The sequence below is a fragment of the Phoenix dactylifera genome, chromosome 8 (assembly GCF_009389715.1).
Source record: "Phoenix dactylifera cultivar Barhee BC4 chromosome 8, palm_55x_up_171113_PBpolish2nd_filt_p, whole genome shotgun sequence".
NCBI classification, from domain to species: domain Eukaryota; kingdom Viridiplantae; phylum Streptophyta; class Magnoliopsida; order Arecales; family Arecaceae; genus Phoenix; species Phoenix dactylifera.
The window spans coordinates 7,191,768-7,205,391 of record NC_052399.1 but is presented as its reverse complement, the minus strand read 5'-3'; the positions used below and the strand labels follow the sequence as shown (position 1 = coordinate 7,205,391).

Sequence of the window (13,624 nt, the reverse complement as noted above, 5' to 3'; positions counted from 1 at the left end):
TGTTGTGCACAAATTCTATGGATCAAACAACAATTAGAAGATTATGGCATTAAGCGAACTAATATTCCCATAAACTGTGATAATATAAGTGTCATAAATCTAACTAAAAATCCAATTCAACACTCAAGAACCAAGCACATTGAGATAAGACATCACTTCATAAGAGATCATGTGTTAAATAGTGATGTGATGCTTAAGTTTGTTTGTACTGATGATTAACTTGCTGATATCTTTATAAAACCCTTGAGTGAAGATCGATTTTGTATACTTAAAAGAGGCTTAGGAGTGATTGATTCATTCCTTTGATTCTTTTCTCTCGTTCATTGATTTTGATCACTAATTCATGTTTTATATAGCATCCCACGCCTATGATCATCAAATCATTCCTTAAGCTCTAAAGATTACCATTTCTGTCTCTTTTGGCATGGTTCTAACTGAGATTTTGGTTTGTGCCAGAGTTCGAGTCGACTCGGATGATTCTGAGAGTCGACTCATGCTTGAGTCGACTCGTGAATTTTCAAGAGTCGACTCGAGGTCAAAAATCCGTCTTTTAACCCTAAACGAACCGACATTTTACCAAATCCTCTCTTCGGCCGTCACTGTCCCAAAACCCCTCGAGTCGTCTCCCACGGTTGTCTCAGCCTCCTCCCTTCGTTTTTCCTCCTATTTTCCTCCCGTTTCACGTCTCTCCCTCCTTGGGTAGGTCGGGATGCCAAAGAAAGCCACCATGTCTCGCCGGAAGAGACCTCTCGTTGCAAGCAGTGCCGAGAGACGATCCAAGGCGAGGAACGAACCGGTAAGATCACCTCCTTCGGTTCCCTCTCCGCCTCGGTCGGTTCTCTCACGCTCGTGTGCCGGAAGAGTCGTCTCAACCGGGAGGAAAGTCGATTTTGACTTTGTCTTCTGAGAAGGGTTTACCGTAGGGCATCATCTTAGGGCTTAAGATCTAGATTTCTTTTGTTCTCTTGATCTTTCCACATACCCTGGGTTAGTCCGAAAATTTTATAGCACCGTCACACGGGGTGGTGGCGGTCTTCAAGGGAGGGTAGCCAATATCTCCGTTTGCATCTCGGAGGACCTCATTGCCCGAGTCCTCCACTTCTCTCGTGAGGGTATAGCCCCCACTCACCCCTCTGATAGATTCGAGGCCCTTACGACCATTCTAGGGAGAGTACCCCAGTCTCCTATTGAAGAGGTCTTCACAAATCAGCTCTCCGCTGAGATGCGCCTTATGCTTAGCATTATTTGTCGCACCTTCTTTCCTAAAATGGGTAGGTTTGATTTTATTTCTGAGAAAGACCTTGCTATTATGTTCCACATCCTACATGACGTCCCTCTCAACTTTCCTAAACTCATTTACAGTCATATTTGTGATCCCTTAGAAAAACCAAGATTGAGTCTTCCATATGGTATGCTCTTCACTTTTATCTTTAGGGAGTTTGAGGTCCCTATCCATGAGGGGGAACCCTCCCGTTCACTTTGTTACACTGATTATATGGACGAGGGGACTCTCCACCGAATAGGATTCCACAAAGTTGAGGATACTTGGGTTAGGAAAAATTCTTCTGACATACCATCTGACCCCGTTGCTCCTCACTCTCCCACTTCTGACCATGATCCGGATACCTCCACTGATCCTTCCACCTTCCCATCCACTGTTGGCCCTTCATCCACTGTGCCACCGTCTGCTCCCTCTGATCATCCCTCTTCCACCTCTGGTCCTTCCGTACCACAGCTGAGTGCTGAGTTGATCGATTCTTTGGTAGGGAGGATTGCTAGTGAGGTGACTGCCCAGTGTGAGTCTGCTTTTGAGAGGCTGCATCACAGGATTGACGCTCTTGAGGAGAGTGTCAAGTCACTTGAGAGGAGCCAGCTCAATCATCAGGAGAGCATCACTGAGCGTTTCGAAAGCATCCTTGCCCGTGTGTCAAGACTGGGGCAGCCCGAGCAACTCAACATCTCCAAGTTTGCAAAGGAGGCCGCAATCTTGAAGGGGAGGATGGAGGCTTCCACAGCTGAAATTTGCTCTCAGCTGGCAACTTTTTATGAGCTGCAGCGGTCAAAATTCGATACTTTGACCGATGCAATGGAGAGGCTCCTACTAGGCTTGGAGGTCCATTTTGGTGTGGGCGCACCAGCACCTCAAGCATCTTCTCCCAGACCTTCTGCTCCTCCGGCCAGAGCCTCCTCACTGATCCGTCACAGCCTTCATCATCGAGGCCGAGCTCGACTTTATTTGCCACTCAGGCACGACCATCATTATCTCGGCCGTCATCTTCTACCCAGCCGGATCAGCATGGACAATGTACTGCACAGAGGAGTGCTCGTCCTCGTCCACCCTCCTCTAGAGGATGATTTTGTATTTACTACATTGTGTATCTTTTGTTGTTTGTATGTTTTTTGTGTTTTGAATACTATGTATCTCTTTACTGTAGATGTACTTTCTGAACATTTTTTATGTATTCAAATTTACAGTGAATGGAAAAGCATATCCTTTTGTCTCATTTACTATCCTTCTTGTATGTTTTGAGTCTCTGATACTTCACTTTTTGTTACGATGACAAAAAGGGAGAGAAAATATGATATATAGTATGTAAAGGGAATCACTAAACAAGAAAACATTTAAGCAAAGTGTGATTTGTTCTTAGTGGATTCGATATCTTGAGGTTCGTTATTCCTCCGTTGGGGCTCCTCAAGTAGTAATCTCCAGAGTATTCAAGAAATATTCGGAGATTAGTTGGATCATATTCAAGAACAAATCGTCAGATTTTTTCTTGTATAATTAAGACCTTAAGTTCAAGTTGAAAACACTAAAAGAAAATCTAGAAAACTTGAACAAAGTTCAAACAAAATTAAATGCATATGTTGAGGGGGAGAATATGAAATTCTAAGAAAGTAAACTCATTAAAGACATATAAGCCAAACAATTGATTGTATGATTTGAAGGCTTATATAATTCCAAATGAAAGGGGAAGCTTTAATTTCAAAGTTTACTGACTCATACCTTTCAATTTTGGATACACTAAATGACTAGACATTTAAATTTATTTCAAAACTTTACCTTGAATCATTTCTTGAATGAGTAATTCACTTTACAAATACTTAATGTTTTGTCATCATCAAAAAGGGAAAGATTGTGGAGTGATTGAGTATTCCCTAATTGATTTTGATGAGCTCAAAGCATTTGAGTATGTCTTATGTTGTTCTAATGAATTCAATCTACTGTTTCAGGTAAATCTTTATGAATTTCTGTCTAAGTGCCTTGAGCTTTGGTTCATAGTATTTTGGTTAAGTATTGAACTCTATTTGAACCAAAGTCTGCATCACGAGTCGACTCTGGGACACTTGAAGTTTCTAGCACAAGCTCGAGTCGACTCCGAGACTCTCCGAGTTGACTCCGACTAAGAATAGACAGAAAGACAGAACGATGGATTCTAGACCCTGTTAGCGAGTCGACTCCAAAATGTTACGAGTCGACTCCGATGCTTGGCGAGTCGACTCCAGTGTTGGGAACCCTGGTGGTCGCATGCATATATTTTTAAAAATTTTACAGCGGAAGCATGAATTAAACTATTTAATTCCTATGCATGCTAGAGATCATATCTCTACAACAAAAATAGATCCAGAACTTTAAACATTTATCCTAAACAAGTAGGCATGATTCTATGTCTAACATGTAATCATATAGAATTTTAGCAACCTAGTTGATTTTTAATTTTAATTTTTAATGAGATCAGATTTCATATCTTTTTGCTTTGAGAACTTTGATGATGCTTTGATCACCTTATATAGCCGCACACGCGTCCAACCTCTACGGATAGTCTACGCGAAAGCTCTAAGAAGATCCACAACTGCAGGAGTGCTAGCTCGTGTAGAGATGCTGCAGTGGCTGAACTTTTCTCCCTCGAAGCACTCAACTTTTGATTCTTATTTGAGAGGATGAAGGATGGAGATGAAGGAGAAGAAGGAGGAGAGAAGGTGGCTGGCTCTCAAATTTTTTTCAGAATTTAGAACCCTTTCTAAAGACCATCTGATACAAACCCTAGGTGTGGGGGTCCTTTTATAGCCAAAAGACCCCCCACGCCTCACACCTCTTTTGGCCAACGAATTTGGCTGATAAAATTTCCAAAAAATTCTGGTAAGTCGGAAGCTAAGAGATGAACAAATTGTCTTTTAATCTTGTCCTAATAATCCCTAAAAATGAGAGGGTTATTGCGCCCCAATCTTCAGCTGCATGCTTTTAGGGGCCATATTTTTATGAAAAATAGCCGCACGCCTCCTTTTTCCTCACGCCAAAAATTGGCCAAAAATAAAGAGGATAGGCACCACTGCTTTTAGGGATAAGGATGAAGTGTCTTTCTTCTCCAAGAAAAAAAGCTAGGGTCCTAAATTTTAGGAATTCTTCTCCATAATAAATTCTGATTATTTAGACTCTTAATACTCATATAATAAGGACTCTTAATTGACTTGAGTCAATCTCAATCCAATTGGGTCAAGTCCGATCAATTAGATTTTGCTCAATCGGCTCAGGTTGAACCCGATCGAATTAGGTCAAACCCTAATTTAGCCCAAATTGAGTCTAATTCAATTTGGCTTAATTAAAGTCCAATAATTCAATCAAATTGAATTTATTAGTAATTCAATTACTAATTAACCCTCCAATAATTCAATAATTATTTTAATGCAATTTTTGCTTAAGATAATTTGTCAATCGAATTGACCAAATTATCCCTGAATGATTCTTAATCATCAATCAGCCATTTGATCAACCTAAAAAATTTTATGCGTGTGACCCCATAGGTTTGAACCTAAGCCGGTAGCACAAGAACAACTTCTTGTACTAATCAAAATGACCATCTAACAATGGTACCCGACGTCTGGATAGGCCAAATATATGCGAAGCAAATATTCTGAAACCCTGGACTATGGTTACTGTATAATTTATCCCTTTGTCTCCTAATGCTAGGATGACTTCAGAGTTCTGTCAACTCTGTAATAAGTACATCCTCTATGTGATCAACTTTAGAAATTCTGTGTCTCCTCACAAGGATTACCCTGGCCAAGGTTTTGCTAAATTGAACACAAAGCATTATCTCCTGTTTTTAGGAGGGGTCAATTCCATCTTGACTCACGCACTGATTTCACAAGTGCTTGACTGCACCCAGTAACCTTCTATCCCAGAATTAGAAATTCTGCTAGTCCGGTACCAAAGTACAGTGAGTTGCTTGCTAGTCACTGTGGTCATCTCAGGTCTGAGGGATACTTATACCCATATCCACTCGGAACATCTCTCGACAGTAGAGTGTTCCGGAATTGGTCAGGTTTAGTGAAATGTACTCCTATACTTCACCTGTGCGACATATCAGTGTCTCCACACTCCTTGGTTAAGAGGACAACCAACGTATATGTCTCACAACGACCTAATCTCAACAATGCTATCGTCCTATTAACAGCAAATCATTTGGTCGCGAACAGGTTTAAGAACTCAAAGATAAATCCTCCTTTATCATAAAATAAGTCCTAAGGACTTCATCATATAAGAGTTCATTTGAAGTTGTACAATAAAATGATGAACAATGCCAAATAACACTTTATTAATTTGTCGATTCATTTACAAAATTCAATCATCAGCACGCTGACAATTGACTATTAGGATACAATTCCCAACATCCAGATGGTCCCGAGTTGACTCCAAAGGGAAGCAGACAAAAAGACAACGTCAGTTTTTGAGACCCTGTCAGCGAGCCGACTCGCGAAGACTTCGAGTCATCTTAAGTAAAGCGCGAGTCGACTCCCAGTTTGTCCGAGTCGACTCTCAGTTTGTCCGAGTCGACTCCCAGAGGAAAGCAGTCTGAAAGGCAGAGAATCAGTTTCGGAGACCCTGTGAACGAGTCGACTCCAGGTGTTCCAGAGTCGTCTCCCAAGTCATCCGAGTCGACTCCTAGTTTGGCCGAGTCGACTCATGAGAGAAATACAGAAAGTTGGGTTTCTGGAACTCTGAGAATGAGCCGACCCATAAGTGCCCGAGTCGTCTCTAACTGTTGGCGAGTCGACTCCAGTTTGGTCCGAGTGGACCCCAGAACAAGGCATGCACTTTAATTCAAATTTGGAACAGTGGCCGAGTCGTCTCCAGTAAAGCGCGAGTCGACTCCAGTAACAGCCGAGTGGACTTCAGATCGCACGAGTCGACTCCAATCCCAACGGATACATTGTTAGAATGTGCAGACGGGTCGGAACAGCTCTAATCTCCTTTCTAACGGCTATTTTTCTAAAGGAATCACTTAAATAGCTAGAGTGAACAGTAGTAGACAACAAGAGAGTTATTCCATTTGAGCATTAAAAGTTTTCAACCACCAAAAATATCTCAAGAATGAATCCAAGCAAAAGGAGGGAGTGTGCATTCAATTCAAACCAAAAAGGCTTCATTCGCATTCAAAGCTCTACCTACTGTCCTCCATCCTTCGACTCATTCAAGAGGAGACTCAGAAATCAAAAAGCCCCACTTCCTCATCTCAAATCTGTTTGAGGGCTTATAACTCAATCTTATTTATATTGTTTCGTATTTGCTTTTCAGAAGCTCTACTTGTGAACTTTAAACTCTTGCTTTTTGTACTTAATTCAATCAGGGGATTGAATCAAGGGTTGTAAGGTTTGTTGGTGAGCCAAAGATAAAATCAACGGTGTAAGGTTGTGGTTGGTGAACCGGGGAAAACCAACTGGGTTTGATTGTTATCTCGGGAAAAACAATCGTTTGGTTCTAGTCGGTGAGCCAGTCAAAACTAACCGAGTTTGTTGTGATCTCGTGAAAACAACAAGTTTGGTTGTGAGCTTGCAAAACAACCGGCTGTAATCCTAAGGATTATAGTGAACTCCCAAGTGCAGCTTGGGGAGTGGACGTAGGAGCAAGAATTGGCTCCGAACCACTATAAACCTCTCTGTGTTTGTATTAGTTCTTGTCTCTTTCTCTCTCTTCACTTATTGCATCTAGTGATTTAACTAATTCACTTGCAATAGATTTAATTAATCATTCACATAATTTTTAATTGGTCAATATTTAATCAAAACCCAATTCACCCCCTCTTGGGTTGTCTCCTTGGGCAACACATCCCCTAGATTTGGGTTGACTGCATGGTCATTAAGACCATTGCGAACTCCGAACTCATCAACTATTACCACTCTTCTGATTCTATCATTGAACGCTCTTTGTCGACGGATGGGGTCCTGGGACCAGTTGTTTAGATACCATAGATCCATCTGAAATGGCTGCCTGCGATTCGACGTGCTCACTTAGGTGCAAAACCCAATGCTTTATAGTGATAAATCACGACTCATCACAGCATAATTGCATCTTGTCAGCTGCAGTTGATCAACTCTTGTTTTCGGAAAGTAAATTGTAGGTTGCATTGGGCGGTCACAAGCATTTGGAGTGGATATGAATTGGTTGCTTGCATACTTGTATTCTTGTCAATATTACCATTCTTTTGTTTGCCTCTCCAGACCTCAACCACTGCCTCTTATGCATTACCGGTTCATCTCGAGGCCTTTTCCAGTTATCAAATTTTCAATAATTTTCCGCTTCTTTGCGAAGTTCTTTTGGTTGCCGAGAACAAAGTTGGGTGAACCGCCTGATCCAGTTGTTGGACCAAGTCCTGCCAGCATAACGTTCGTACTCGTTGCACTGTTCTTTGTAATGGAACTACATTTCAAAATATGGCAAAAAAGTTGGTCCTGCTTCATCAAGACATTCAACAGTCACTGTTACTTGTGCATTTGAAAAGCTTAATATGCAAAACAGTAATTTAAAAAAAGAAAAACATTACCATTGGCTGATACCATCACTTGTATAGGAACCTAGGAACCTAGATTTCTCAAGATCCAAGCTCATAAATTAAACCAATTCCTATTTCTTTGAATCTTTCCAAGGGAAGAGCATATATGACTGTGGGATTCAAGAAAACAAGAATACGAGTACAGTGGGGGAAAGTGGGCAAATGTGATCTGAGATACAATAGATTCAGGGTTCACTATCTCTATCTCCAGAGACCCAATTTGTTCGAGTCCTTTCCCATTTACCTTGATGGCTGCCTTAGCCAACCAATTCACAGCTTGCTTAGCTTCATGTAGATACTAAAGGCAAGAATTTTATATCCTGCATGAAAATGCAATCAAAGCTATTCTCTTTCCATGATAAGGATCGTTAAGTCGTGATATGTTCAGCGAGGCCCAACATGCCTGTTGAACGTTCAGGGTTTTTGATTGAATGCAGAATGATATTTTTCATATGGTAAAACAAGTATGTTGTTAATCCAAATTATTCATAAAGAATAACTAACATCCTTTACTTACAAACAGCCTCAGCAGGTCCACAGCATGCTGGGATCCTAAGAAAACAAAATGCCACAAAATCCTAAATAAAAACAAATACAACAACAAGCAGGACTACCATATGCATGCCCTCACCAAATTTGGAATAGAATTGAACCAACAGAAATGCATCAATATCCAGAGCATATTATTCGTCCTATTGGGGCAGATACAAAGACTTGCATTGCAAAGAATACACGAAAATAAGCTGAATAAAGTTCACAAGCCTGCTGAAACCAGTCCATGCAAGGTCACGATCCCGATCACAACATTCTGATCATCAACAACTGGCAAGAATTGCACAGCAGATGGTGGTGATTCCATTTTCTGCATTGCTTCCACTGCCATCGCATCCGGGCTGATTGTTCTTGGGTTTCTGGTGGACAATAAACATACATCAGAAAAAGGTAGAGCAGCTATAATCTAAAAGAACAAGCCATGGATTACTTCGGTCAAAATTATTATAATACAACCTAAAGACAGCAGCTTATGAAAATGGCTAATAACCTAAACTACATCCTTCTTCGCAGATTATCCTGATGTCATTTGGCAAGAAAGAAGTACTTGATACAGTAGTAGGCATGATGTCACGAAAGTATCAGCATTTTAACTTGTCAATTGGCATAAGAACACCGGATTACTTCCCAACTAGAAAAATAACTTGATCCAAATCATATCATAATTTCCAGATCAGAAATAGGCCAAATCACAATTTGTTTCTCAAAACTTTGCCACCATGTAGGTGTATACTTGCCAAGGATGGCCAAATCGTACTGAGCCGGCTGGTTCGGGGCCATTGAATTGGACCGATCTGAGACTAGCATAGTTATGCTATTTAATCGAGACTTGGGATGGTTTTCTTAGCACCCCCCCCCCCCCCAACTTGGGCTCCGCCTGCTCGTGATTTTACCGGCTCAAGATATGCGAGAGATCCCCCTCCCTACTCGTGAACCCCACCCTGAGCCTACGTTTGAGAGTCAAGTAAGCTCCTCCCCCCTTTCTCTCTCTTGTTTGGGTTAGGGTTAGGGTTTTCCTCAACCCTCCACCTTCCTCCCCCCCTCGCTAGCTCCAATTAGGGTTTGGATTTTTCTCAGCCCTCCCCCTCCCTCTCCAGCTCTCCTGATATGCCTCGGAGTGGCACGATAAAGAACCGTATTGTGCCTAACCAACGTTGGCCAGTACGCCCTCCGATACCAATTCAGTGAATCTTATTATCTAAAGCTAAATGGGTATTATCAACAACCCCATAAAGATTTCATGTTTCTAGAAAGTTGAACAACGTCATGATTAGCAGCGTAATAACATAAAATTTACAATTGATTTTTTTTAAGTTGAAGTAATACCTGTAGTGTGAAACAAATCAACACATGCAATGATAAATTTTATGTGAGTTTTGAGGATGACAGCCATTTATACTTTGATTCTATCCATCTTGTCAGTAGAGCATTATCAGACACCAATATGTAACAGGATCAGCATTAGCTGATGCTAGGGGTCCGACTCCAATATGTTGGCTTATTCAGTTGAGCATTGATCTTTTAATATGTAATTGATTTATTGCTGATTTCAAAAACAATAAGACATTTTATGTCAAAAATGCACTTCTTCATTTTAATGAAGCACATAAAGCATTACAAGTATCCATATCATGCTGATGAAACGTACACCTTTAAATGCTATCCCTCCTTTTTTTAATGATCAAGCAAGATTCAGCTCATAATTTATTAATATTCATATCATATTGCCTCTGTAATTTCTTCCCTTTTTTTCCTCCTTTTCTACCTAACTGAACCACAGCAAATCGGAATATGCTAAGATTACTTACACTCTTCATCTTCTATATTCCTTTTATACTTCATAGCTGATTCAAGTTCATTACCATGCATTTGGTAAAGGTTAGTCGTGGAAGTAGAATGGACAGAAGTCAGATGGCTGGATATGAGCCATCAAAATAATGTTTCCATGTATAGCAAGTGCATTAGAGTTGTGAGATAGGAAAGAACTAAGACATCAGGGATGTCAACTATGACAAAAAATTTAAAATGATGTACATTGTACCTTTTCAAATAGCGAAGAAGAATTTGGTAACCAAACCCTAATTGATTGAATCAGGCTTATTAGTTGAAGTTTAATCTTTCCATGTTTAAGACTTAAACTCATGCTATGAACATGTAACAGAAAGCACAGTGGAAAGGCTTAACGGATGGACTTATAATGTGAGAGTTCATCTTACAGCTACCGACAAAACGCTACCTAGTTGGATCATGCTATTCATATTCAGCTTTATTGTGGTTTGGGAAGTGCATTTGATCAACATTTGCAGAAAAGACATATAAAAGATCATTGGGCTGTTCAGAGCTGCAATACAGCAGAAAATATATTTTCTGTAACCATTTTCAGTATCCAGGTATTGCGACTCCAAGTGGCTTTTTAAGTATGCACTTGACTTATTTGGAAGCTCGCACTGATTTATTTTCAAATACACCTGGAAAGGCTAAGTTGTTAGTTTCCTATAATGTTGCCATCTCGCTCATACCCAATGCAAATAGAAGCAGCATTATTCTGCCCTCTATTTTATGGAAAAGAAGGTGACATGTACTAACTAAAATGAAAATAAAGTGCTAAAAGCCTGCGAGATCATAGTAGATCATAAAAAGACAAGATGACAGAAAACAACATCAAAAGGATCTAGCATCTGATTGCTCGAAAGAATAATGTGGAGATTTTTCCTACTTTTCATTAATTGAGAGACAAAAAAGCCTACCTATTGCACATCTGACCAACTGTGAGATCGAAGATGGTTGCACCATTAGCCTTCAGTGTACGTCGCAGGTCACCATCTGTAAAGGTTCCAATCAAATGGTAGTTATCATCAACAACAAGCAGACATCCACATCCTTTACTTGTCAGCTCTGTAAGCTGATCCATTATCATGTCTCCCTCCTTGCAGATGGGAAGCTCCTCCTGCTTCTTCATGACGTCTTTCACCTGCAGAGGAATAAGTGGATCACCGTATTGGATAGCTCTAGAGAGATAACTCCAGAGAACAGGAACACTATGAACCTCTATATTGCCAGTCCATGGTTGCTAAATTATGCATCAACCAGAATGTCAATTATTCTCATGCCATGCATTTTCAAAGAAGTCCCCATTGAATGTATATATTTCCAATTTTGACATTTATTTAAAGCACAGTATCAATAAAACTTTTATCATAAAGCAGAAAGAAATGAAACTATACCATCCTAGAATTAGATCCCTCGTTGAAACTGACAATTAATCAGCAAATAATGAGGCTAGTTCACTGGTTACATGGCACTAAAAACTATATGATATATGAAGACAGCCACCAAGGTAATGTACATTTATTCACTTTGCATTGTTTTAGAATGATTGGAATGGAAACTCTGGCAGTACATTTTTAAATTCACAGATATTTCCCATTCAAAATTTGCACTTACACCAAAGAAGGCCAGCAGAAGAGAAGAATACAAACAGAGAATCACTACCTCATATTGTAGAAAAACAATTTCCGCAAGAAAACAAATTTAAATCTAACAACAGATAAGATATACTGACCGACAGAATTAAGATACTGACCTAACAATAAAAGACTCATAATATCCACATTTCATAGACTTAATAAGAAATAATACCTAGCAAGCAGACCCAGATCTTATCATAAAAAATCGATTTTGTACCAAGATAAAAGCAAAATAGCCTAAACATACAAAATTTACAATATAAGCTCCAGGAATATCCCACATTCAGAACCGGCATTCTAAACTCAAATGTTCAATTAAAACAGGGGATGAAGAAAAAAAAAGAATAAGCAAAGCAGCCTAGACCTTGGAACCAAATTAAAAAGTTATATATCTCTTTTGAAACGAAAATGATATAACCCATCTCCAACTGGCGATATTCGGTCAAAAAAAAAAAAATCGCCCAAATGGGTTGAATCCATGAAAGTTTAAAAGAAAATGTCATATTTATCCAAAAAAATCATAGGGTTACCCAGATCTGGAGATCGGATCGGATCACTAACCTTAAAGATAAGGCTTTTTCCGATCTTGCCGGCGGGGTGGTTGGCGGCGTACTGCTCCCGGGTGAGCTTCTTGGCCGCCATCAGAGCGGCGACGACGGTGTCACCGAAGACCATCTGGATGGAGGTGGACGTGACCGGCGCGAGGTTAAAGGGGCAGAGCTCCCGCTGGAGGGGGAGATGGACGCTCATGTCGCAGAGGGCGGCGAGGGGGTTGCCCTCGACGGAGGTGACGGCGATGAGGTAGGCCCCCTTGGCGCGGGCGCAGGGGACGAGGCCAAGGAGTTCATCGGAGGAGCCGGACTTGGAGAGGAGGACGAGAATGTCACCGGGGAAGAGGGCGCCGATGTCGCCGTGGAGGGCGTCGGTGGGGGGTAGGAAGGCGGAGCGGACAAAACCAAGGGTGGAGAGGGTCTGGGATAGCTTGTGGGCGACGATGCCGGACTTGCCGACGCCCGAGAAAAAGACGGCGCCGGGGGCGTCGAGGAGGGCCTGGGCGAAGGCGGCTGCCTGGTGGAGGTCCACGTGGTCGAAGAAGTGGTCGAGGTGACGGCGCTGGGCCTCAAAGAGGCGGCCAAGCTCTCCGGTGTCGATCGCCTGCCAACCGGCCGCATTGTCGCCGGCGGCGGCGGGGGGCGGAGGTGAGGGGAGCGAGCCCATTTTTTTTCGCTAGCTTCCCTTTCCTCGACGCGGAGGGAAAGGAGGAGGAAATCCCGCGATTTTGACATCTGGAGACCAGGGGGAATTGTACAGACTTACGCGTAGAAAGTTCTATGCAGACGAATCTCTGCCGTTGGATTTGGTGAAACGGAGCCGCCAAAAGCGAAATCTGGCGTGTCACTATGGATGGAGGATCTATGATGTGATGTCCCCAGAGGAGGGCCATGAAGTTATGAAGCCCCTGTAGATTCCCAAACTTGTTGGCAACCGGATATGTTGAGCAGCAAGGAGGGATGAAGGATGGGATTTCACGCGGTTTACGAGAGGGATCTATAAAAATTTTCTAGCTGCCAGATATTTAATTCTACATTAATTATATATAACTCTATATCAGCTATATACTAAATAAATTTAATTATTTTTATAGGATAAAAAAATCTAAATAATATTTTTTGACCTTTTTTTAATAAAATTTTAGATTATGACACTAAGTGATTGTTAATTTTCAGCATTTTAACTCGAGAATATATATATATATATATATATTCAAAGATACTC

General features: G+C 41.1%; 1 protein-coding gene across 1 annotated transcript; it reads right to left on the bottom strand.

Moving 5' to 3' along the window:
• Positions 1-8,296: 8,296 nt before the first annotated feature.
• On the bottom strand, positions 8,297-13,106 carry LOC103718817 (probable arabinose 5-phosphate isomerase). Its single transcript, XM_008807807.3, has 3 exons — positions 12,410-13,106; positions 11,129-11,352; positions 8,297-8,740 (listed from the first exon to the last, which is right to left on the bottom strand). Exons 1-3 carry the CDS (start codon positions 13,064-13,066, stop codon positions 8,584-8,586), a joined length of 1,038 nt encoding a protein of 345 aa, XP_008806029.1. The 5' UTR covers positions 13,067-13,106; the 3' UTR covers positions 8,297-8,583.
• Between the last annotated feature and the right edge of the window lie 518 nt (positions 13,107-13,624).

What these genes read in the sequence shown, in the direction of transcription:
- LOC103718817 (XM_008807807.3), bottom strand. Translation starts at nt 13,066, where the DNA reads ATGGGCTCGCTCCCCTCACCTCCGCCCCCCGCCGCCGCCGGCGACAAT. An exon ending in GAAAAAGCCTTATCTTTAAG is followed by an intron (nt 11,353 to 12,409) that starts GTTAGTGATCCG and finishes ATTCCTCTGCAG; the next exon opens with GTGAAAGACGTCATGAAGAA. An exon ending in GTTGGTCAGATGTGCAATAG is followed by an intron (nt 8,741 to 11,128) that starts GTAGGCTTTTTT and finishes ATTGTCCACCAG; the next exon opens with AAACCCAAGAACAATCAGCC.